Source organism: Haliotis cracherodii, unplaced genomic scaffold, assembly GCF_022045235.1.
Source record: "Haliotis cracherodii isolate W230 unplaced genomic scaffold, xgHalCrac1.p SCAF_10, whole genome shotgun sequence".
Classification (NCBI taxonomy): Eukaryota; Metazoa; Mollusca; class Gastropoda; order Lepetellida; family Haliotidae; genus Haliotis; species Haliotis cracherodii.
Window position 1 is genome coordinate 44,375,926 of NW_027266265.1, and position 27,475 is coordinate 44,403,400.

The 27,475-nt window shown below is 39.5% G+C and overlaps 1 protein-coding gene across 4 annotated transcripts in view; it reads right to left on the reverse strand.

Moving 5' to 3' along the window:
• LOC139451097 (kinesin-like protein KIF28) overlaps window positions 1-27,475 on the reverse strand; it is an 85,338-nt gene that overhangs the window by 17,619 nt on the left and 40,244 nt on the right. For 3 of the 4 annotated variants that reach the window (XM_071232912.1, XM_071232898.1, XM_071232917.1), the window contains exons 5-23: window positions 26,565-26,587; window positions 25,678-25,799; window positions 24,496-24,574; window positions 23,168-23,234; window positions 22,212-22,398; window positions 20,453-20,605; window positions 19,222-19,319; window positions 19,015-19,112; window positions 17,604-17,754; window positions 16,756-16,834; window positions 16,476-16,576; window positions 14,621-14,826; window positions 13,058-13,203; window positions 12,536-12,679; window positions 11,752-11,905; window positions 10,104-10,124; window positions 1,287-1,374; window positions 594-887; window positions 99-365 (exon numbers count right to left, since the gene is read on the reverse strand). In XM_071232912.1, the coding sequence (XP_071089013.1) occupies window positions 99-365; window positions 594-887; window positions 1,287-1,374; window positions 10,104-10,124; window positions 11,752-11,905; window positions 12,536-12,679; window positions 13,058-13,203; window positions 14,621-14,826; window positions 16,476-16,576; window positions 16,756-16,834; window positions 17,604-17,754; window positions 19,015-19,112; window positions 19,222-19,319; window positions 20,453-20,605; window positions 22,212-22,398; window positions 23,168-23,234; window positions 24,496-24,574; window positions 25,678-25,799; window positions 26,565-26,587 (2,478 nt within the window). The remainder of the gene's footprint in view (window positions 1-98; window positions 366-593; window positions 888-1,286; window positions 1,375-10,103; window positions 10,125-11,751; window positions 11,906-12,535; window positions 12,680-13,057; window positions 13,204-14,620; window positions 14,827-16,475; window positions 16,577-16,755; window positions 16,835-17,603; window positions 17,755-19,014; window positions 19,113-19,221; window positions 19,320-20,452; window positions 20,606-22,211; window positions 22,399-23,167; window positions 23,235-24,495; window positions 24,575-25,677; window positions 25,800-26,564; window positions 26,588-27,475) is intronic. The other variant, XM_071232906.1, reaches the window with a different exon arrangement.

Consider the following 27,475-nt stretch of genomic DNA (forward strand, 5'->3'; position numbering starts at 1 on the left):
GTCTTTTAGATGCTAGGGAACGAACCACCAACCTTCCGCTCCCTGGTCAGACAATCTGTTCGCTACACCACAGAGACAGTTTTGATAGAAAGACTCACCCTTGTGGACAGTTTCAGCAGCCGGCGGTCTGGCACCGTGTCCTCCTGAACGCCGTACACCAGGAACGCGATGTTGCCTTTCTCGAAGAAGGTGAGGTGTTCCTGGGTGACCTCGCTGAAGGAGATGATCTTGGAGTGTTTAAACTCTGGCTGCAGGGTACCGCTGATCATCGGCGTCTCCACCAACTCCCCCTTGTAGTCCTTGTACTTGATGCGGACACCTTTCGAGAAGCGTGGCTTGTTGATGTCCGCACTCTGTATCGTTACCTGAGTGGAAATAAATCACAAAAATCATCAGTTGTACCTAACAACTCTGTCACTATCAGTTGAAGAGCAGCTTCTAGACATAAAGAAACTCAAAATCCATGAACGTGACATTAAAGGAAGTCATTGAGTGATACCCAAAGGCTGGAAGACCTAACATAACAGGTGACCGAAATATACAACTCAAAAGAAGTTAAAGAATGAAGGCTACAGAGCTAGTTCACAGCCTACCTTGAAGTGATACGGTTTCTGCAGCAGCTCGTTTGGGCTTTCCACAAAGTATTCCTCATCAAAAGGTTTGCCGGACTGAGTACATGGCGTGACATTCACAAACAGAAATCCTTCCTCTTGCGCCTTGTAATCCGTGATGACAACCTTGTCGTCAAAGTCTAGCCCGAAAGCCAGTGACTGAAGAAACACGTTGGCGGTACCAATCAGCACATCCTCTGTTGGCTCCCAGAACGGGTCATCTTCCTTTTTGATGTGTGAAACGTCCTCTCCATCCAAATAGCGTTGATACATTTCCTGGGATTATACAGACTTTATTAGGCCAAATCAATAAGACATGATAATAAATCCATATCAATTTACTTTTCTTTACTAATTCGTTTTGTTTATTGAATTGTCAGAGCTCCCTCAAAACAGTCTAAAATCAAATATACAAACATATAAAGTTACATTAGCCTGAGGATAGCATTTGTCTCAAAACTAATTATAAAGTAGTTGGCATAGAAGAAAACATCTGTTGAAAATCTAAAGATTTTCTGGCATGATGACAGCCTAAACAGGGAATTTATGGCTATGATGTAATAGAGGTAGGGTATTTGAAAGAATAGTATACGAGTAAAACCATGGCACCTTTCAGCAATGTTCAAACTATTACCTGTGCAAGATAGTGCCTACTAACGATGTTCCTATTATTACCTGTATGAGGTAGCGCCTGTTCATGAACTTGCCTCGTTCCCACAGCCAGGTGTTGCCATTAAGAAGGTTCTTCATCTTCACCATCACTCTACAAAAAGGACACTCCAGATATACTTGTGTATTACGGCCATCAACCTACATCACTACACAACCCTAGACTACGCAGGACAGAATATTACATAGCATTCACCGAACTCTAGTAATAGTGTATAAGAGAACCAATAACACAGACAGAATATTAGAGCTGTAATGCAGGAAATACAACCCTAGAATATAAACACAATACAGAACCCTTGACTATAAATAGATATAGAGCCCTAGAATATAAACAGGATATAGAGCCCTAGAATATAAACACAATACAGAACCCTTGACTATAAAAAGGATATAGAGCCCTAGAATATAAACAGGACATAGAGCCCTAGAATATAAACACAATACAGAACCCTTGACTATAAACATGATATAGAGCCCTAGACTTTAAACAGGATATAGAGCCCTAGAATATAAACAGGATACAGAGTCCTTGACTATAAACATGATATAGAGCCCTAGAATATAAACAGAATACAGAGCCTTAGTGTATATAATTACAAAAATCTAAAATATAGATAGAATACAGAGCCCTAGGGTATATAATAACAGAAGTCTAGAATATAAACAGAATACAGAGCCCTAGAGTATATGATAACAGAAGTCTAGAATATAAACAGAATACAGAGGCCTAGAGTACATGATAACAGAAGTCTAGAATATAAACAGAATACAGAGCCCTAGAGTACATGATAACAGAAGTCTAGAATATAAACAGAATACAGAGCCCTAGAGTATATGATAACAGAAGTCTAGAATATAAACAGAATACAGAGCCCTAGAGTACATGATAACAGAAGTCTAGAATATAAACAGAATACAGAGGCCTAGAGTACATGATAACAGAAGTCTAGAATATAAACAGAATACAGAGCCCTAGAGTACATGATAACAGAAGTCTAGAATATAAACAGAATACAGAGCCCTAGAGTATATGATAACAGAAGTCTAGAATATAAACGTATGAAGAGGCCTAGAGTACATGATAACAGAAGTCTATAATATAAACAGAATACAGAGCCCTAGAGTATATGATAACAGAAGTCTAGAATATAAACGCATGAAGAGGCCCTAACATAATGGTATTACATACAACCAGCGGGAATAGTGAAAACCTGCCATGTAAGAAATAGCAGAATAGCACCAACCCCTGATGTGGAACTAGCAACAACAGAACATTTCATATATGTAGACACAGATCTTTGAATAAGATATAGAATGTTTTTACAGGTTATCCCTAACGTACAGTCAATAAAACAGAATAGTACACAGTCACAGGGTTAATAACATAGAACCGGTTATTACAAGTATCCCTAATGTAGAGCCAGTAGAACATACGCATGATAACACTGGGCTACAACAGAATAGAACACAGCCCTCAAAGACAGTCACCATGTCACAGGGCTGTGTCACCTACATACAGACAGATTATTACAGACACCTATAAAATAACATCATTTCAAGAAGTCAAGATATTATGCTGTAAAAAAAATTCAACATTCAAGAAAAATATATATAGTTTGTCATAAAAAAGGTAGGAGAGGATAGGACCTTTATTTCTCTAGAACAATTAATTTATTCAGTGTTGTACAATCATCAATAATAGCATGCGTTAGTATAGTCTATTGACAATACTGGTTACCTTACCACATTTAATGGCAATGACTTTACACGTTGTATATGTTTGTTGTTCAATGCTTATGTTTTGTTGAGGTGATATGGGTTTTAATATCATGTTCAAGGTTATTGCTTTTGTTTGTTTGTTTACTTGTTATTTAACACCACACTCAGCAATATTCCCGCTATATGATGGCGGTCTGTAATAAAAACAAGGTCTAGCCCAGACAATCCAGTGATTCACATCATGAGCATCGATCCACGCAATTGGGATCGATGACATGCATCAACCAAGTCAGTGTGCCTGACCACCCGTTCCCATTAACCCGAAAGCATGGGTTGCTGAATACCAATTCTAACCCAGATCTTCTAAGGGACTACATGTTACAACAGATGTAACACAATTTGCAACATAAATAGGAAATGCTACATACTCTAGATTTTTGTGTGGAACCGTTATTTTCGAGATAATTTAAAACAATCAAATATTGTGTATCTTTATAATTGACAACTGTGCTACATGATTCAAACTAAAACTAGAACAACGCTGACAACTACTTGTGGGAACAAATATAGATGTTATCATACTTAAATTTGTCATGGTGATTCCTGTTACATGTTAATCAATTATCAAACCCCTCATAGGTATCAGTGAGACAATAAATTGCCCATCAAATCTGAACTAGCTCATATATTGCAGAATTTCTGCAAATAATATATATATTGTACTACATAAAAAAAGTTAAAGAATGATTGATTCTTTCAAATTACTAAAGATAATATGTCATGGCAAGAACACATGCTTCTTTCATATTACTATAGTAATTTAAAAGAATCAGGTGGTTTTTAACTTTTTTTTAGGAGAATATATGAAGGTGGGTGAGTGAGGGATTGTTGTTCATTACTCTGGTGTCAGCAATGTAACAGATATATCGTGTCAGCCTTTGAATGATTGAACCACGACCAAGTGGTTGATAGCATGAGCATCAGGGTATGACGTCAGGGTACGATGACCAGCAATCATCCAGGTCACACACCGTAACAATGCATTCCTCATTTGTCGTCCCTTACAACATGTGTGGCGTACTGCTTTGTTTGTTGGTTAACGCTGCAGTCAGCAATTTTCCAGCTATATGACAGCTATAAATAATCAAGCCTGGACCAGACAATCCAGTGATTGTCATCATGAACATCAATCTAAGTATTTGGGATATGATGACTTGCATCAACCAAGTCAGTGATCCTGACCACCATCCTGTAAATCGCCTCTTACGACAAAAATGGGTTGTTGAAGACCTACTCTAACCCGGATCTGCACGTGTCGCGTGGGTACTGGAGACATACAGAATATTTGAAAATGTTGTAACAATTCTTAAAAATGAGTTCTACAAGAATGTGTTCACTAATATTTTAGATACAACTATAGAGAAACTATCAGTGAGCATGAGCAATATTAAATATAAAAGGACAAGCAAGGAAATGTTGTTTCATTGTTTTCAGATGCAAATGCTGAGTGATCATTCAGTGATTCCCATTACATTCATTCACAAGTGGTTGGCATACAGCATTGTGTCATTTCAGGCAAGTGTGTGAATCAGGGGAGGTCACCCATACATGACATGTTTCGGGGAAGGTCCAAAATATAACCAAATAATGAAATGAATTGAGAAGGGGGTGGACAATTTATTTCCAGTTATTAGAAATTTCTAGTTATTTTTATGAGAAATACCTGGGGGTATCCTGGAGATTCCTGGGAGTATCTTACACTTGGAAAATATTTTAATGGGGCCAAAAGAATTTTTTCATAACAAAAAATCTCCCACTTAAATATTTTATGTAGAAATACCGTTAAGTAATATTTTGTATTCATAGAATTCCATTTCAACAAGATAGTAATCTTGTACTTAGCGCTACTAGACAATATTTCAAAACAAGTGTTACATTTGGGATAACACTTTCTTGGGTTGAGTACCATCAGTTACATTTTGGATAACACTTTCTTGGGTTGAGTACCATCAGTTACATTTTGGATAACACTTTCTTGGGTTGAGTCCCATCAGGGATTCGAACTCACACAGCCAGAGTGAGGCACCTAATCAAGGGGTAGAAAAATGTACGTGATCTAGACTACCAGTTGCCAGACTTCCATTTTTGTAGAAGTCTCGGTGCCAGAGTGGATTAGATCGCTGACTTTGTGCGCTGGCAATTAGGTGCCTCACTCTGGCAATATGGGTTCAAATCCCCGATGGGACTCAACCCCCAAAAGTACGAGAATTTGTATTTTGCCAAGAAAGTGTTATCCCAAATATAACATTTGTTACATTTGACCACTTTCTTAAAGGCATTGTCTATTCATGGACAATATTTTGACAATATGGTTATGAAATATTGTTCATAGATTAAAAATTCCATTTATATAAATTTTATACATCAACATAACAATATAATATGCATTATTGCATAATGGCTGATATTTGTAACAACTAAATGCGCATTACACAGCTTCACAAGGCTTCCAGTACAGTGTGCGCATGCAACTATATATTGAGCTGTGTCGCGACGTCGTAACATGACGATATTGATATCTACCAACATCTGGGGCTAAACAAGGAATTGGGAATATGCGCATGCAAATAGTTACAAAAGTTACCCCATGTCGTCAAGGAAAACACTGAGAAGAAAAAGGCAGTATGTCGCTACAATGACTGGTACTATACGATAAATACTATATATACACTCCCTACAAGTTCTGTTCTCTAACAGGTAAAAAAAAGCTAGGGGCCATCTGAAGAATTTTGTGGTGTATAAAACTAAGGAAACAATATTACGAGTACAAACAGTTTTGGACACACAAGATGTTTTAATTTAGAAATCTTGTTTGAATGACAAGTCACTTAAGCAATATTAAGTCACATGTTTATTGTTTCTGTACTTCTCGTGTGTCAACAGACAGCATAATTTGATCAAAAAGTAACAGGAATACGAAACCATCTTTGTTGTCATGGCGACTACAATGAAATATGAAAAATTATACAAAATGACGATTTTGAATTAGCACATCATTCATCTTTCATTCCTTATACATTCCCCATGTAAATGTCTATTTCGGCTAATTTTGCAAAATATGTTCAAAAGATCTAAAGAGAAAAGAAATCCTCCACCCACACTGAATATGGAATGGAAAGACTGGAATGGAATGTCACTGTTTACAATAGACAAATTGAGATAAATCTATTTCAAAATCACCTTCACCTTGGCTACATATAAGAATTTCAAAGAAATCAATCATATTTGTTTTTCTGATATAGAAATTGAAGACAGCATGATCACAATGTTAATCAGTTCACTGACCCTCCACATAACATTGGTTCGAAATTCCTACCAACAATCACCTCAGCCAAAACCGATGTTAGAGAAAAAAACAAATCAGCCTACAGTTTTGAATATGAAACAGTACCTGTATTTAAGGTTAAAAGAATGAAAAATATTAGCAATATTCAAAAATAACCAAACCCAACATAAAATAAATTGATGGATGACAACAGATGCAGGGTATTATGGGTAATAAAGCTTGCAGTCTCGTCGGGAGTACCTGACCGAAAGATCCTCTTCTGCTTTGCTGAGGGTACGATAGCGTAGGTGGTTTAAAACATCATACTCACCACAACGAGATCAGCTTGTTTCATAAAACCCATATAGTACGACAGATGTATAAGATATTTACCTTTTCTTGTCAAATAATATGTCTATGTCATGGAGTCATCTGACAAAATTGCTGTTTTCAGGAACAGTACAGCCAAAAGTCAAAATGGCAACTTTTCTCAAGTCACAAGATGACATTATAAGCTATTTGAAATAACAATCCAAATGTTGTTTGTAATGTATTTTCACACTGATCTTTCATGTCTTATGTCTCAGATCGTTGTATCATTGAGGCAGATTGAAAGTAGTTCCGGCTTAAAGTATGATTTGACTCTAAATGTAGTTCCTGCAGTAGTATCTTGTAAAATAACATGCTAGTGAAATATCAATTTTTTTGGCATATAAATACAGTATTTCATCAATAAATTCACAATAAACTGACATATAGTCTCTGATTATACAGGATGATATTCTGCCAGTTACTCAAACAATTGACATTTGTTCCTCGTCTTCATACTTTCATTTGTTTCATTTTTAATAATAAGGTCAGACCAATTTACTTGTTTTATTGACAAATCTGTTCTAAAATTTTCAAGAAGTCTAAAAACATATAAGCTACAGTGATTACCTGCTTTTGTAGCAAATCTTCATGTTTACATTTTTGTTAAAATGTTAAATCAAGACTTTCCTCTGAGAGGTATTAACTGCTAATCAAGTGTGACAGCTTTTGAATTTGCCCCTTGTCTTTAGGAATTCTGGGCAAGAATATCTGTGTAACAAGAAATGAAATTGGTCCAACCTCATTGTGATGCTGATAAAAATCCATGGAACGAAAATGAAAATGAGCAATATTTTCAACTAACAGAAAAAAACATGTTTAAAAAAATGTTATAACTGTTTAGTGAATAGTATTAGTATTTTTAACTTTTTTCATATTAATAATATTAAGTTCATTTCTAACAGTTTTGTATCAATATTCCTGAATTAACATTTATGATCATTATATTGGTTGTTGTTAAACACAGTTAGGAAGTTAGTGTTACCACAACATGGTCATATCTATTTAAAAACATCTTAATTTTTAATTGTTAGATTGTCATCATTCATTTCGACCAGAATTTCAATACTTTGTTAGGAAGTATTTTCTAACGTCAGAATGGTTCAAATTTTGGTGATTGTAAACAAATTATATACTACACAAAAGAACTTAAAGAACACCCTATTCTTTCATATTACTATAGCTAATCTGTCATGGCATGACAGATTAACTATAGTAATATGTTTACTAGGGCATTCTTTAACTTAAAGAATAGGGTGTTCCTTATCTTCTTTTGAGTAGTATATTTCTGGTAGAGATTTAATGATGTACCGGGTAAGTAATGTGAGATGTTAGTAAGTTAATCCTTTCCCTGTAACATCGTCGTTCCGTCTAGATCCGTTTCTGCATCACATCTATAACATCTCCAACCAGAACATCTAGCCCTCGTCTTCTAGCGGACAAAACTTACATGTAGCGAGATATCTTAACAGTTCTGTTCCTCAGTCGAACGACTGGCAAACGTTGGAGTCGATCATGTCTTATCGCAACACAAAAAACATCATGAGCATTGTGGAAAGTCACTTCTCAGTGCTATTTGTTAGATTAAAAAGAGTTTGTTTGTTATTTAACAGGCAGCAGCCAGAAATAAATAATTCTGTCTGCAGCACACCAACAAGAGTGAGTGAGTGAGTTGGGTTTAACGCCGCTTTTAACAGTATTCCAGTTATATCACGGCGTGTCAGCTTAATGTGGGAGGAAAGCACGAAGTGATGCAGGTCTCAGATGTTTACCACTTCGGTGAAACCCACAAGAACGGGTATGGTGTTGACAAACCTAGAAACATAATCGGGGCAAACCAGGTCTCGAACCAACAGTCATGGGTTCCTGGCGTGCCCAAGGGACGCAACTCTGCACAGCGAATTGACTTAGACGACTGGGCCACCCGTGCCCACAGACCAACAAGAGATCTGTTGGAGGAGCATGACCATGGGTTCAATTCTCACACACACACAAAGACACACACGCACGCACACACACACATAGACACACACACACGCACACTCACGCGCACGCGCACGCACACGCACACATACATAGTTTTCACACTTGTTTCACAAATTATAATCCATTATGTTTCTTATGCCTATTCTTGTGTTGGAAAAACAAATTGGTCATTTTTACCTTTAATAAAAGAAAGCTAATAAATAATATTCATGCTTTGAAGCATAGTAAAATAATATCATAATTTTATAAAATAATGAAATATATTTTAAAGCGGTCCAAGCTTTGAAGCAAATACAATAATAGTTTTTTTTTAAAAAGATATATATCATAATTACGGAAGCATTGTAGGGCCACGGTGAATTTTTTTTTGGTCTGAGTATCTCCTACGTAGGACTTATTATCTCCTACATAGGACTTATTATCTCCTATGTAGGACTTATTATCTCCTACGTAGGACTTTATATCTCCTACGTAGGACTTATTATCTCCTATGTAGGACTTATTATCTCCTACATAGGACTTATTATCTCCTACGTAGGACTTATTATCTCCTACGTAGGACTTACTATCTCCTACGTAGGACTTACTATCTCCTACGTAGGACTATCTATCTCTTACGTAGGACTTAGTATGGCCTAGAATCACTATCTCCTTTGTAAGACTTAGTATTTCCTACGTAGAACTTCCTATCTCCTACGTAGGAGATACTAAGTCCTACGTAGGAGATAGGAAGTTCTACGTAGAAGATAGGAAGACTTACATAGGAGCTAATAAGTCCTATGTAAGAGATAATAAGTCCTACGTAGGAGATATTAAGTCCTACGTAGGAGATATTCATTCCTACATAGGAGATACTAAGTCCTATATAGGAGATAGTGATTCTAGGCCATAATAAGTCCTACGTAGGAGATACTAAGTCCTATGTAAGAGATAGTAAGTCCTACGTAGGAGATACTAAGTCCTACTTAGGAGATAGTAAGTCCTACGTAGGAGATACTAAGTCCTACGTGGGAGATAGTAAGTCCTACGTAGGAGATACTAAGTCCTACTTAGGAGATAGTAAGTCTTACGTAGGAGATACTAAGTCCTACGTAGGAGATACTAAGTCCTACGTAGGAGATAATAAGTCCTACGTAGGAGATACTTTGACACACACAAAATTCACCGTGGCCCTGCTACGCTTCCGTACATAATGTGCAGAAGAGAATTATAAGTAAGAATTACTTATCAAGTAATGTCGCTTCTTAGAAAAAGGTTCTAAATCATGTCCACAGTAACTAGCATAGAGAGGAAGCTGGACAAAGGATGAATATGGTTCAAGGGGAAAGATTCCAGGCAACTAAATACTGGGCAATGGCAATGAAAAAATTTGTTTGTCTTTGAGACAAGCAGATGGATTGGCAGATCAGGGAGTGAGATACCTGGCTGCATCCTTGCTCCTGCTATTGGGAATTAAGTAAAATATGGAAAAAATGTAAATGTCTAAAATATGCAAATATACACTCTGAAAATGTGAAAATGGTCATCAAAAATTGAATTCACATCACTGCAAGACAAAAACACTTGTATATGTGATTAGCTATCACGACAGGAAAATCAGTGCTCTAACAGGAATTAGGACAAGCATATATAGTTGATAGCAAAACATATCTGGATGTTATTTTTCATTTTTTTATTACCTGTATGTGAAATAATGCAACAAAATTATCTTCAAGATCTGTTCCTATTCTTCTGTTTGTTTTTTTATTTTAGTCATAGCTATCAGAGTTTGATATCGAGGGAAGGTCGAGGTGATGCATGTCTTTGACATTTACCACTTTGGTGAAACCCTAGGTCGGGTCAGTCATAGCTATCAGAGTTTGATATCGAGGGAACCTCGAGGTGATGCATGTCTTTGACATTTACCACTTTGGTGAAACCCTAGGTCAGGTATGGTTCTGACAAACTGACATAATCAGGACAAAAGTTGAATTGGAACACTTCATCATTGGTTTCTGGTACTCCAAAGGGAAGTAACTCTGCACAGCGAATTAGAACACTTTAGACAACTAAGACAGCTATGCCCCTTCAATCCCACTGAGAAATCTTAATGATAAACGTGTACTTAAAATACAAATGTTACATGCATTTGTGAAGGCAATTCAATAGCAATGAGATGTGAAGTTATAACTGCAAGCATTGATACATGACTCAATCAAGAACACAGCTACATACATCGGAGTGAAAATGCCAACACTGGAAATTCATAATATATTAGACCAAATAGTACTTCATTTGAATTCAGAATTCTACTACAATATTATTATACAGTTTTCCATTAAAATGACTTCATATTATTGTACTTCCATTTGTCAACTATTTCATGTGCCTTAATATAAAGTTAATAATTAAAATTTACAAAAACTGCTAAGAATTATCATTATGTATAGGACTTGCAAATAAAAACATTTTAACCAGAATTATTACTTTCTTTAGCAATAATTTTGAAAGTAAGGCCTGGTTGCCCTATAGATAGATAATAGATAAATAATTCATTAAAATCATACAGAACAGACAATATCCCTTTAATGATTTTCCAAGAACAATACTTTTGAAACCCTATCATATCTGGTAACCATAGGAACATGCTGAAGTTAAGCATATCTATTAGTAACAGGTTATTCACCTTAGCCTAATTCTCATCTTACTGAAGTTCCTGACACGGGACAATTTCAGTTAGTTACCGCCTTGTACTAATTACTTACACATTATCACATTGCAGTTACTTGCCGAAATGTCAGTCTGAAACAAGCTGATATGGTCAACAGACTCTGGCAACTAAGGGACATTACTCTAAGTGACATACCTCTAAGGGCTATAACTCTGCACAGTACAATGTAGTTCTTCAGACCACTGGGGCCTCTGCTCAATGAAGGAAAGAAGTTGAATCTCAAGAAAAATCTTCATCATTAATTACTGCAGTTGACATTATATTTCATAAAAAAATCTTTAAGAGCCTATGCTTATGATGGAAACATTCATATCTAAAAGGTAAAGACACTGAAAGACAGAATGAGAAATAGGGTGTACCTTGTTCCCTTCTGGCCGCCCTGTCCCTCCTGCGCTGCTGCGGAGATCAGGACAACCTCAAAGTTTTTCTGCTTGTTAAGTTCCTCCGACACAGCATTGACCTCCGACACCATTGGGAGGATCTCAAGGATCTGCTCCTGGGCGATCTGCTGTTCTGTGATCAAAAACAAGCATTTTCAAAAATACGGACCAATGAATGTTATATTTCTGTCAGCCATATTCCAGCTTCATCAGAGTGGCCACTAAATAATGAAGACAGTGGTTGACAGCATGAGCAGCAAGACGGTCAGTTACTGAAATACTGAGTGACTGTTGTTTTACGTCACTGTCAGTAATAGACCTGCCACCCTACAGTGACCACTAAATAATAAGTCAGTGGTTGACAGCATGAGCAGCAAGAAGGTCAGGAACTGAAATACTGAGTGACTGTTGTTTTACGTCACTGTCAGTAATAGACCTGCCACCCTACAATGACCACTAAATATTAAAGCCAGTAGTTGACAGTATGAGCAGCAAGAAGGTCAGGAACTGAAATACTGAGTGACTGTTGTTTTACGCCACTGTCATTGGCCTGCCATGACTGCATGAGTAGGATCAGGGCATCAGGCCATGAGGGCATGATCATCACAATCATCACTGTCACACATCTAAACCACCAAATCCTTTCTCATCTGCCCTCACAACAAGCAGTGGGTACTACAGACATATTTTGCCCCTAAATCCCCCCCCCCCCCCCCAAAGAAACGTTGAAAAGATGAACAGAGAGCCTTGACCAAATTATTACCTTTTGTCATGCCCGCTGATCCTGTGGCAAAACCCTTGGCCTGAGCGATCTCCTTCTGGGCAAACTCCCACGTGATCTGGGCTGGGAGGTCCACATCGGTCTCGGGCTTCAGGGGGTTCATGAACACATACAGGTGATTCGAACCTGGAACATAGCGAGATGCAAAAAATTCAGCCTGCGTGTGAACAATTTGAAACAACCTACATATTTGTTTGGAGTGAGTGAGTAAGCTTGTGAGCAAGCGAGCGCCGCTTTCAGCAAATGAGGGAGTAAGAGAATATTGTTTTTGTTTGTTTGCTTGTTGTTTAACGCTGCACTACAATATCCAAGCCATACGATCGCGGCTTTAAATAATCGAATGTGGACCAGAAAATCCAGTGATCGATGTTGTGAACAGCTATCTATACAACTGGAATGCGATGAATGCATCAACCAAGTCAGAGCTCCTCACTATCCGATCCCGTTACTTGCCTCTAACAAGCATTTCTTAAAGTGGGCAAATAGCTCACTGGAGACGCTCACCAAACAGAATCCTGTCTTTATGGCACAGCTGTTTGCGGCCTGCAAGTGGCAGTCCGTTCACCTTGGTCTTGGCGCCGTGGTTGCCAACAGGTTCGATATCGACGCCATTATTTGTGTTGTAGATGACTGCATGCTGCTTCTGTATGCTGGGGAGTGATTATCAGGGATATTTACCATACAAACTGTCATACATTAGAATCATAAACTAGTAGACAATAAAGCTTTGTATCACATAATAGTTTAAGTTGTAGCAGGATCACGAGGGGTACATGGGGTTTTATGCATCCCACGTTAGGTCTTATACTACTTGTCTCTGGCTCATGGTATAAAAACTAACGTTGGACGCATTCCTGCTAGGAATTTATCTTACCAACATGTTTTAATGTGACATCGTAAAAGAATTAACACAAATTCAACATTGATAGAAAACAGCTGTCAATTGAGCTGAGGTTAACTTGTTCTATGTCACATGACTTCCACTGACTCGGGAAAAGCGTGTGGCTTTTTGCATTGAAGTGCGGAATAAGGGATTTATTCTGTTGCTCAGATAACCACATGCAGCCTGCATTGCTCGTGGCGGGGTATAAGAGATTTATTCCCCCACTAAGAAATTTATTACCCCCCAAGACGGGTTACACAGTATTTTATCAAGATCCCGTGGACCAATCAGATCTAATGTTATCAATGCATTGAACCGATAAGAAAAAACTTCTGCCCATATTCCCCTCCAAGAGTTGTATACGTAGGTATTGTTAAGGGAGGATATGGGCGGAAGTCTTACCTCTGATAAACTTGTTATCTTGTAAATCATTTGGCACTATATGATAACTGGGGCAGTTCACTCAAACATTGTATTTTTAATGCAGTTTCTTAACTAACTTATTTGAGCGACATATATTAGATATCGATTGTTTTAAGAATGACAATATATTTGATAAATTGATTATCACCCTGTGTGTTTGCGTATCATAAATATCATGTTACAAATATAAAATATGAACACCACTCAACAAAGACTTTTATTCCTCATATATGACATTTATGATACACAAACACGTTCAACAAATAACACCAATGTCCCTATCTAATCATCATATGTATCAAAATCAAAACATCTTGAATGTGAGTGAGTGAGTGAGTGAGTGAGTGAGTGAGTGAGTGAGTGAGTTGGGTTTAACGCGGCTTTTAACAGTATTCCAGTTATATCACGGCATGTCAGCTTAATGTGGGAGGAAAGCCTGAAGTGATGCAGGTCTCAGACGTTTTACCACTTCGGTGAAACCCTTGAGCACAGGTATGGTGCTGACAAACCTAGAAACATAATCAGGGCCAACCAGGATTCGAACCCACAATCATAGGTTTCTGGCATGCCCAAGGGACACAACTCTACACAGCGAATCGTGGCATGTTAGACAACTAGTCCACCAGTGCCCCCCAAAACAATCTTGAAGAAACAGGCATGCCATTATGCTGGGTAGTTGATTAGGGTTCAGCTGTACAATCACATTCTATAGTACTTTGAATTAATGGAATTCAAGTAGATAAACTTTTAAGAATACCTACCTAAGTCCGCTGAGGCAAATCTTTGGTTGTGGGCTGGCATCTTTCCTGCCAATAGTTGTGTCCCCTTGTTCAAGGAAGTGGAACACGACCCCTGAGAGCATGGGGTCCTCATTCAGGTTGACCATGTGAGGCATTGTCTTCTTCTTGGACATTTCTCGGTGGTCAGCCTGGGTGATGGCGTCTGTCTCATGCCGCGCCTCGGTCAGCTGGAATTGGCGTCCAAAACATACTTATGAATGACTTGATATTTATTAAAATGACATTTACAGGCGGATAAGGCCTGGTGTGTGAGGAGGAGGAGGCTGATAAGGCCTGGTGTGTGAGGAGGCTAATAAGGCCTGGTGTGTGAGGAGGAGGAGAGGAGGAGGTTGATAAGGCCTGGTGTGTGAGGAGGAGGAGGCTGATAAGGCCTGGTGTGTGAGGAGGCTGATAAGGCCTGGTGTGTGAGGAGGAGGAGGAGGCTGATAAGGCCTGGTGTGTGAGGAGGAGGAGGAGGAGGCTGATAAGGCCTGGTGTGTGAGGAGGCTGATAAGGCCTGGTGTGTGGGGAGGAGGAGGCTGATAAAGCCTGGTGTGTGAGGAGGCTGATAAGGCCTGGTGTGTGAGGAGGTTGATAAGGCCTGGTGTGTGAGGAGGTTGATAAGGCCTGGTGTGTGAGGAGGCTGATAAGGCCTGGTGTGTGAGGAAGCTGATAAGGCCTGGTGTGTGAGGAGGCTGATAAGGCCTGGTGTGTGAGGAAGCTGATAAGGCCTGGTGTGTGAGGAGGCTGATAAGGCCTGGTGTGTGAGGAGGTTGATAAGGCCTGGTGTGTGAGGAGGAGGAAGCTGATAAGGCCTGGTGTGTGAGGAGGCTGATAAGGCCTGGTGTGTGAGGAGGAGGAGGCTGATAAGGCCTGGTGTGTGAGGAGGCTGATAAGGCCTGGTGTGTGAGGAGGCTGATAAAGCCTGGTGTGTGAGGAGGAGGAGGAGGCTGATAAGGCCTGATGTGTGAGGAGGCTGATAAGGCCTGGTGTGTGAGGAGGAGGAGGAGGCTGATAAGGCCTGGTGTGTGAGGAGGCTGATAAGGCCTGGTGTGTGAGGAGGAGGAAGCTGATAAGGCCTGGTGTGTGAGGAGGAGGAGGCTGATAAGGCCTGATGGGTGGGGAGGCTGATAAGGCCTGGTGTGTGAGGAGGCTGATAAAGCCTGGTGTGTGAGGAGGAGGAGGAGGCTGATAAGGCCTGATGTGTGAGGAAGCTGATAAGGCCTGGTGTGTGAGGAGGAGGAGGCTGATAAGGCCTGGTGTGTGAGGAGGAGGAGGAGGCTGATAAGGCCTGGTGTGTGAGGAGGCTGATAAGGCCTGATGTGTGAGGAGGCTGATAAGGCCTGATATGTGAGGAGGCTGATAAAGCCTGGTGTGTGAGGAGGAGGCTGATAAGGCCTGGTGTGTGAGGAGGAGGAGGAGGCTGATAAGGCCTGATGTGTGAGGAGGCTGATAAGGCCTGATATGTGAGGAGGCTGATAAGGCCTGGTGTGTGAGGAGGAGGAGGAGGAGGCTGATAAGGCCTGATGTGTGAGGAGGCTGATAAGGCCTGGTGTGTGAGGAGGCTGATAAGGCCTGGTGTGTGAGGAGGCTGATAAGGCCTGATGTGTGAGGAGGCTGATAAGGCCTGATATGTGAGGAGGCTGATAAAGCCTGGTGTGTGAGGAGGAGGCTGATAAGGCCTGGTGTGTGAGGAGGAGGAGGAGGCTGATAAGGCCTGATGTGTGAGGAGGCTGATAAGGCCTGATATGTGAGGAGGCTGATAAGGCCTGGTGTGTGAGGAGGAGGAGGAGGAGGCTGATAAGGCCTGATGTGTGAGGAGGAGAAGGCTGCCTACCTTCTGGTCCCAGTTCTGGGTGTTGTCTGTGAGGAGCTGTTGGTTGGCCATCAGCTGTGCCCGGATCTCCTCCTCCATCTTCTTCCTCATCTGCATCTGGTCTGCAACAACAGCATCAAGCTTGTTACCCACATGGAATCATATTTCAAACAACATCAACAATAGGTAACTAATATTTACACTCTTAGAGCTGTAACTTCATCTTGCTTGGGACAAGAATTTCAAGATTTTCTTCTTAATTGATCATTAATCTATTTACATCAATCTGCAGTCAACTGACCTTCTGGTGACATGGTCACATCTCCTCCACCAATGACTCCCCCACCATCCAGGGCACGCTTCAATCGGTCGTTCTCTTCCTGTAATACATCACTCTCATTCAACTCAATTCATTAAGAACACCTGAGGCTTACATCTTCTTGAAATAACAGTTCATCACGTTGGTGTCACAATGTGTGAGGAACTAGGACCTATAATGGTGATGTATTCTTCACCTGATCCCCAGGAGGAGACAAGAATGTGGTCTTGGAGCTAGTCTGCCCAAGGGGAGATGAGTATGAGTACTGAGGGCCTTTTCTGCCCTGGAATGCCCAAGGTAAGACAAGCATGGAATACTAGGGGCCTATTCTGCCTTGGAATTGCCAAGGGGAGACAATCATGAGGTACTGGGTGCCTATTCTGCAATGGAATCCCCAAGGTAAGACAAGCATGGAATACTAGGGGCCTATTCTGCCTTGGAATCCCCAAGGGGAGACAAGCATCAGGTACTGGGGGCCTATTCTGCCCTTGAATCCCCAAGGTAAGACAAGCATGGAATACTAGGGGCCTATTCTGCCTTGGAATCGCCAAGGGGAGACAATCATGAGGTACTGGGGGCCTATTCTGCAATGGAATGCCCAAGCATCAGGTATTTGCACTTAGATATAGCTTGCAAAGACCTTTTTGACCTTGTAGACAATCACAGATCCAAATTTCATCAACAAAACAAGCAACACAAAAGAACAGCCTTCACAATTACAACACATGATAAATGCAGTTTTGGTACATGTCTTTCAGCATCAATTGTATTTACATTTACTGTTTACGGACATAAGCGACTATCTTCACAACTGTTAATTGTGTTCTTACCTTGAGTTCTCTAATCATTTTGTCCAGTGGATTTTCATTGATGACAGCTTGATTCTTAATTTTTTTGGCACGGTCTGCATATCGTAACGTTCCCAACGTTTCATCGTAGTTGATGTCAGCAGGTGATAGGGCAGCGATCATAACAGTTTTACTGGAATCAAACAGTTGAAAATCACGAGAATCCAGAGATGCCAACAATCCCAAAAAGAGAACTATAAAACTTTGGCAACATTATGCTTACCGTATTCAACGTAATAAGCACCCAGGGCGCTCTCAAAATTAGAAATAGGGGGCTCATATTAGAATATTATTTTGGTGGGGAAAAAGACCGTAAATTTCCTGGTTAATGCTGACAGCCTGAAATGTTTATATACGACATATATATTTTTCCAGGATTTATTTGTCCATAATTAAGAGACATATAACACACGAGTGTGTATTATACACAAATAAATAAGTCGAGTGTACATTGATCAATCGGAAGGGGTGCTAATTGGGATTGTCCACTAGCCAATATATTAGCAAATATCGCCGTGGGCGCTTATTAGAGCAGGGAGCTTATTACGTCGAACACGGTAATTGTCTTTCCACGTGTTTTCATGTAGCACTATGAGCATGCAATGTTGGGTGGATATGGTGCGATACAAATGTCTATTACTCTATGATTATGATTATGATTATAATAAACATACTGTCTGCAGCCATAAGACCACACATTATGTTGGTTTTACAACTAGAGAGGACACAAGCTCCTCACAGCAATAGTCCGTTTGTGGAGCTCTCTATACTATCGCTGCCACCAGTCAAAACTCCCCACTGTGGCCCCAACCATGCATGGAGTTGAACTCACAGCTGATTGACAAACAAGTGACGACTATCGTGATGACGAATACACTTACCACTGATAAATTACTTTCTTTTTTTGTCAGTTTGAATTTCTATTTCATTAAAAGTATCATCTTTAATTGATATAGTAAGAATGTAAGGGAGAAGTTGGTTGATTTTTCTCCAACCAATTTGATTATAAAACAACAAAGTAAATTCATCTGGAAAACATGGTCAGTCGTAAACCTTTTCAAAATGAAATTTGATGGCATTCCCAAAGACATAAACAAAAGTATAAACGTTACTACATATGGGGTTAGAGGGCAAATTTCAAGATTCTTGTAATGGCCGCGCCCACACTGGTGGCAGCGATGTTAACGAGAGTGTAACGAAGGTGTCACACGCTGGGAAGGAGCTTGGAGTAGACAATCACTACTTATTACAACACGGGTATGATTGTGGCAAACCTTGAAACATATTTGGGTTGAACTTGGACTCGAACCTGTGATTTTGTATTATGTTACTCTGCAGGGGGGCTACAGACACGAGTGGCTGAGGAATCAGACAAGAAGGTTATATCACTGACCTGTTTCCTCCAAGAGCGTTCTGGAGCAGCTTGGTAAGGACCGAGTCTCGGTACGGCACCACAATCTTCTTCTTCCCCATCGACAGGTCGGCCAGCGCCTGCAGGCATCAAAAACAAATGTCAGTATCTACAACAGTTTGACAGTCAGTCTTGCCATATGCAACGCAAAATAAGATTCCTGCAAGATTCTCAGCTCAAGTTACTTACCGATATGACATTTCCGAGCGCTGAGAGGGACTTGTTGATGTTGGCTCCCTCCTTGAGACGATCTCCTGTGGCACCGGTGCTGTCAGCTCTCTCAGAACCTGACAGAAGTATCCGATTATAAGTAAATAAGTATACAGTCAAGTCTCGTTAATCTGACACTGAACTTTGACTGACTAGTTGTCCGATTTTTTATCATGAACCTTGATACGACCTAATTTTGTTCATCCCACATACTTGTTAATCCGACAATCAGCTTTATCCGACACTAATGATGGGAACCAATTAAATCAGTGCTATTTGGACCCATTCTACATAATCATATGCAATTAACCATGTCGGATTAAGGGGATTTGAATCTATTCACAATATATTTAGTGTGGTAGTATCTTAGACACTTGTCAAAATGAGATCAATGTTTAAGGCACCGGTAGATGTTTCCAAATGATACATGGAACTTCTGGATATATTCCACTAAACAATGGGTGGTGTTTAAGTTAAATCAATGGATATTGACAAACGTTTAGTCTCTGAAAATATATAATTTTGATGGAAACAAGCAGCTCCATTTAAATTGAATAGGAGCCCCAGTCAGATCGTGATTCAGAATCTGTGGAAAATCTAAACTGGTTTATTTAGATCTATAGTAAGTGAGAGTGAAGGGAAAAATAATATGGTTCAGAGACTGTGAGACTAATATTGACTAACTGAAGCACAGATTTTTGTCTAAGATGGCAAAAAGAAATTTCTTAGTTACTGACAATGACTGGAAAATGAATGTAGAGGTGTGTATGGTAATCAGGCAAAGACGTGGGATTCAAACCTGGTCTTCAGTGTGACAACCGAATACTTAAACCACTAGGCTACCCCCCGCCCCTGCCCCAAGTACCTTATTCGACATAATAAGCGCCCAGGACGCTCTCAAAATTAGAAATAGGGGGCTCTTATTAGAATATTATTTTGAGTTGAAAGATCGTAAATTTTGTGGTTTATGCTGACAGCCTGAAATGTTTATATACGACAGAAATATTTTTCCAGGATTTAATTGCCCATTATTAAGGGTGCATATAACATACGAGTGCGTATTATACACGAATAAATAAGTCTTGTGTACAGTTGGAAGGGGTGCTAATTGGGATTGTTCACTCGCCAATATATTAGCAAATATTGCCGTGGGCGTTTATTAGAGCAGGGCGCTTATTATGTCGAATACGGTATCTGATATGGCACATACCAGCCAGATCCACCAAGTTCATCACACTGCTTTTCTTCGTCTCCGAGCCAACCTCGTTCTTGATGATCTGGTCGAATGTGATGGTGACAACAGTGTGAGCCCGACTACTGGTGGCGTTCATGTTGGTAGATGCCACGGTTCGACTTGCCGTACCTAGGACACAACACCAGGTTAGTCAGTATACATCAGTGAGTTAGTTATTGAGGTTGGTTTAACGCTGCTTTAAATAGCATGCCAGTGACATCACAGCATGTCAGCTTAATGTGGGAGGAAAGCCCAAGGCGATGTACGTCTCAGACGTTTACAACTTTGGTGAAAACCACAAGCATGGGTATGGTGCTGACAAACCTAAAAACATAATCGGGGCGAACCAGGATTTTAACCCACAATTTTTATTAATCAATCTGGTGTGCCCAAGGGATGCAATTCTGCAAAGCAAATTGCAGTGCCTTAGATGGCTGTTTACATCACAGTCACCGTTATTCTCAGTCATTGAAGCCTGCAACACAAACTGAGCCAGGACATCTAGAATTTGGAAGCATTGGCAACCATTCTGTCGCCACCTCATCTTTACTTAAGTATGTTGTTATGCACTCTCAACCTTCCAGCATATTTAAGCCTGAAAATAATCAAGTCTGGGTTAGGAAACCAGTGCTTCATAGCACAAACAACGATTCAATTCACCAGTGTGGGATCACACACAATCATCAAGGAAATTTTATTTTATTTTCCATAATCTTATGATTTGTTTATTGTTTGTTTGTTGTTTAACGCTGCAGTGAACAATGTTCCAGCTATATGACCCTTCTGTAGATATTCAAATCTGGACCAGACAATCCAGTGATTGATATCATAAGCATCGATCTCTGTAAGTGGGATACGATGACATGCATCAACCAAGTCAGCGAACCTGACCACCTGATCCTGTTAGTCACCTCTTCAGACAAGAATGGCTTGCTGAAGACCAATTCTACCCAGCTCTTCACAAGGTTGCTCTTATGACATGCAAGCATGAGGTACTCAGGAACCACAGAGGAAATGTAATGAAGACCCTTCATTGTTGAAAGCATTTGGTCCCTCCAGTTCTTCCAACTGCTCCCAGGGATGTAAAGTATACCAAACAATCACTACACACCATAAACCATCACTAACTTTCAATATTTCCAATGATCTAGAATACACATCTTCCCGAGGCAAGGGAGTTAACTGACTGTAAAAGTCCAGTTTCCATCCTTGCCGAATTAGGCTGGTATTTCTGGGCACGATTGTAGCGCCACCAGTGGCTATTACGAGTTATGTCACTTCAGTGTTCCCCACTGACCAATCAGATTCCACCTTTCATATCCCTTGCATTTGCTTCAAATAAAACCACCCTGTGAAGACGATCTGATCGATAATCAAGACCTATTTTGTATAAACAGGTCTAACTTCAAGAAGAGCATCAAATCACATGAGCACCTTGATTAGCAACATGAAAAGATCTGGAAAATATCTGTAGACGATACGTTGTCGGTACACATGCTTTGCAAATCCTGCAATTGCCAGAAATCTGCACGGGGGTTTACAAACTGGATGTCGATTTCATTACACGATTTTGATTGGACGATGCATAGACTCATTAGTCCAGCTCAAATGTAACTCCATAATACCAGCCTAGTTTGGCAAGGGTGGAAAGTTGACTTTTAGGTAACTCCATTGTAGATGTAGAATACAGGGAATCATAAATTGGCGAGACTATTGTACAGAATTTTAAACAAACCTTGTTCCGTTCTCTTTTCAATTTCCTCGTAGCTGCCAACTGGTACGCGTTTAAGATTCTCCACGTAGAACATGCCCAGTTTGGGGTTCTGCCGCACTGTGAGTCCGCCCTTTGGGTTATCCTTGGACAGAAGGTCGCGCACCTGCTCATTGTAGATCTCCAACATGGAGAAGGTCACCTCAAACCTCTGACACAAAAAAAGACTCGTGTTAGCATTGTTAACCTATACTGAACTACAAATCTTTCCATTGTTCTAGGATGAATGCATGCAGGTCAGACAGCACAAATGGTTGCCAATACTTTTAATGTGAGAACCATCTACAGACACAAGGTCACCAACAGCATGCAGTCATCCTAAAAACTGTTTTTTCTCTGATTCTTCGTAAGTCTTGGCATGGCGCTAGTATGCGTACAAGAATGTTGGATCCATGTATTGGGGTACCGTGTATCAGAAAAGGAAAGAGTGAATTTTAATTTTCATGAGTGAGTGAGTGAGTTGGGTTTAACGCTGCTTTTAACAGTATTCCAGTTATATCACAATCGGGGCGAACCGGGATTCGAACCCACAATTATAGGTTTCTGGCGTGCCCAAGGGACGCAACTCTGCATAGCGAATCGCGGCACCTCAGACGACGGGGCCATCCGTGCCCCCATATTTCAATGGGAAACTTTCATGAAGTGAAGATTCTTTAGTGGTTCAGTATATATTTTCATTTTTCTCAATTAGACATTATAGAAGGTAAATATTCATTACGAGTGACCCAATCAACCATTTATATGATTAAAAATGATAAATTGTTGGGGTCCTACTATCAGAAGAAAATGTTGCATTTTTTTTAAGGAGTAACCGAAAAATATCATGTCTTAAAAAAAACAACCAGGTGACCCTAGAATAATATAAGTTCAGTCTTTTAATAACTGTTGTGTGATGAGTTGTGTGTTCTTGAAGAAATTACCTTGTTAGGATCTGTGTTAGCATCCATTGTCTTAAACAGTTCATCACAGGTGATAGGGACTATTCCCCTGAAAACAAATGAAAGCAATTGAGCATCAATACATCTACACACATGACATCAAACGATCAAAATACCTTGGCTTCAATTCAAATGACAAACCATATTCAGACAATACCCATGACAGATTAACTATAGTAATATGAAAGAATTGGGTGGCCCTTAACTTCTTTTCAGTTGAATAAATCATCCAAACAATCTGAATTCTTTTTGCAATGGACATATTTATTCATCAGAGCTCAAAGACATGAAACTTTTTATGAGGAATTACATATATATATTCTTCCTCATATTGCTTCAGACCCCTAAACCATAAAGATCCGGGTTAGAATAGGTCTTCAGCAACCCATACTTGTCGTAAGAGGCTACCAACGGGATCGGGTGGTCAGACTCGCTGACTTGGTGGATGCATGTCATTGATCCCTATTGATCCCTGGACTGTCTGGCCCAGACTCGATTATTTACAGACTGCCGTTATATAGCTGGAATATTGCTGAGTGCGGCGTCAAACAACAAACAAACAAACAAATAAACAAAACATCATGTTGCCCCTTCATCACAGAATCCTTCATCATCAGGGTGCCAGGACAAGGAGCCAAGTCACTGAACAACACCACCCAAACTATTTCCGTCACCTCCAAGAATAGGTTACTGGGGTTTACAGGTAACTCTTACCCAGATTTCTCATGGGATAGTAATTGATGGAATACATGTCTGTGAATATCGGTGAATTCTTTTTCCATTCAACATGGCCACCAGCCTTGTTCTACTGGCATGGAGTACAGGAGTACAGAGTGATCCTAATGCTGACTTTTGAAGTCTATGTTAAAGTTGGGAGTTATGACCATCTTAGTGCCAAGACCGCTTTGTGGAATGTCCTGGGAGTGCAAACTGTAGAGTTTCTTCCTGATTTAACCAGACCGTCTCCGTGGTCTAGTGGTAGAGTGTCCACCCGGACAGCGGAAGGTCCGGGATTCGATCCCCGGCCGCGTCATACCAAAAGACAGACAGACAGACAGACAGACAGACTCACATGCACATCGCTTGGATGCAATGACAAACCCCATTTCACCTCACCTCACCTAACTTGAACCATGTTAAACTGTGGCCTGGTATCTCAGTGGGCTAGCACTATAAAACTGCCACAACAAGAAGCAGACACTCACACGTGCATGCATGTCGCTTTTTAAGTGAAATAATCTTGAATGGACTTAAAACTCCATTTCACCTCACGTCTAGTTAGAACTGTGATGCAAGTAAAATGAACTTACTTATTTGCTCCATAGCCCACCATGGAGTAGGACTTCCCTGAGCCCGTCTGGCCGTACGCAAACAGTGAGCAGTTGTAACCTGCAAACACCATCACCATTACATCCACGTTGATAATAAACACTTCATCATAATTATCCATGAATACTTGTCAAATTCAGGGCAAAACTGAATCTTTATGTAGTACACCATACAAATATCTAAGTTTACGAGGCACAAAAAGAATCATGTGTTATTTTAGTTGTGTTACCCGCCATTGGAATGGTAGAAAATCACAATCATCTCATGGGCAGAGTTAGGCTGACATTAGTCCCAGAAATACAGTTTTCTTATTTAAAAATATAAATTTACAAAATAAAATATTAAAATCCAGATTGAGCCCAGAACAATCCTTAATTTACAGCTGAGGCAATCTAGCCTTCCCAAATAATACTAGACTTGAGTTGGACTCCTTTTTCAATTATATTCTCTTGGGTGAGAGACAAGGGCAGGGTGGAAAATGATTTTATCATCCAAAACTGGCTTCCACAGGAATTATAGCTTGGGTCAAGGATATCTAGGAGATATTGCTGCAATGAAATTCCAGCACAATGCTTTGCAGACCATTGTGACATCATTGGTTACCATGACGTCACAATCAAATGACATCGCAATTTGCTCTGAGACTGTCCTCTCTACACTCAGGACATGATATATACTCTAACCTTGGTGTCTTTTAATATCCAATACATCAACACTCATATATAAAAGCCTTGGACCTTAAACTTTTATTGACTCAAGTTGATATTCTGATATCAAAAGGGTGAGATTCCTATCAGGTTGAAATGAGAAACAAACTTTTCTACTTTTTCAATCCTTTCTTGCCCTTCAGTGACTGAGTTTGAATATTATTCCAGTTATATCATGGTGTGGTAGCTAAATGTTGAAGAAAAGTCCAAAATTATGCAGTTCTAAAGATCTTTGGAGAAACCCATGAGCACAGGTTTGGTGCTAACAAACCATGACTCATAAACACTGGAACCCACGATTATAGTATCCTGGCATGCCCAAGGGACATAATCTTTACAGTGAATTCCAGTGCTTAAATGCCTTGGCCACCAGTGCCCCTTTGTGTGTAAATAATGTATGTCATAATGTTATAACATGTCAGTCAGGCACATATTCTGTCACTACGTGACCCTGACCTTCAAAGGCATTGTCCAGCACGCCTTGTCCCAGGTCACCAAATACATTCCGCTGACTTGCATAGTTCGATCCTGGTCGTGGTACCAGCAAACCATCCTCTTCCAAATAGCCATCATGTGACCTGTAGCAAAGATTTTTTTTAAAGTTTCATGTTCTCTTTAATCATAGCCAGACTGTCATGTTTTTAAATTCAAATAGGCCAAAATACAGGAAATGCATACTAAACAGGGCAGGATTATTTTACAAATGGATTCACGTTTTATTTAAGTACATTTCTGCGCTTAAAAGGCATACTTGAAATATAACAGGACAGAATATATATCTTGATAATTTGTTTCCATAAGGTAAATAAATGTTTGGACAGGAGGTCGAGTTACACATTTATTCGCAACATCCCTGTGACTATTTGTGTTATCACTAAGCATTTATATCTGAAATATTTGTCAACATTTTCAACAATATACTGCTACATATTTTTACCTAACAGACTGAAGAGATTTAAACAAAAAAGTTATCATTAGGCCTTATATTATTTTTAGTTGGTTACAAGACTGACAAACAAAAAGCCAGACATTAGAAGAAAAAAAATGATGTTTGACACGCATTTGGGCTGACTGTTTTCCAATTAGGAGAAATGAAAAAAAAAATAATAATCAGTTATTTTGGGGCATCATTTCAAAATCGTACTTCCATGCTTCTGTGACCTATGACTTTGTACTACCAATACTAACGAAAAGTTGAATTTAAAAACAAAGAAATTCGACAACCTACAATGAATTTTAGTCAAAAACATTGTAAACCAACAATTAAAAATATAAGGCCTTAGAGATAGGCCTCAGAGGCCATATACACGTCTCCACAAGTACAAATTAACATTTAAACTTACCAGTACGAGTAATCAAAGGAAAACTGAAATAAACAATCATTCAATTTAATACATTTTCATTTCTACATGCACCACTTAAAAATATATATTATTTCTAGATCATACATAAAGACTTGGACATTGATAATAGATACCAAGAAACATTTAACAGAACAAACACGGGTGCTAACACATCAAGGGAGGTAACTCTAATGGCCCCTGTTTGAATAAACTTATGACTATGTTTATCAATTGTATAATTTTAAATCTGTAATTCTAGAATAGGACAGTATGACCTAAAATGAAACAAAACAAAAACATATACTTCACTAAAAGAAGTAAAATTCATAAATGTAACATAACAACAATTGTCTAGTTACAATGATTACAAGGGATAGGTATGTGCATCACAATATTTTACAATGCACAAGGCCGTATTGCGATATGTATCACAAGTTATTGCATAATTGAAAATTTTGAATTCAGAAGCAATTTGAAACATCAATGCAGGAATCGAAGTTCAAAATTGGAACAAAACAAGATGCTGGAAGAGCATAATGTTTATTCATTCAATTGATACGCTCTGGGACAGTGATGACTTGGTCATTTACCACTGCCTCAGAAGAACTCCAGAATGCAAACTTGCATTTTGGAATTACGGAAACATTTAGAAGGTACATGTATTTGGCAAGTGTATAACATTAAACACATGATAATAATTGCTATTTGACATCACACAATATACCGAGCACTAGAAATTGATATAGAGATACGTATCATGGAAAGAATGAACCTCAATTTACTGATATATCGGTAATACTGCTAATTACAATGATAGCCATGTTTATATCATCATACTGTACACAAATATTCAGATTTAACGAGTCCAAAACCTAAAAAGGAAACTACCATCTTCTAGCTTCATCACACTC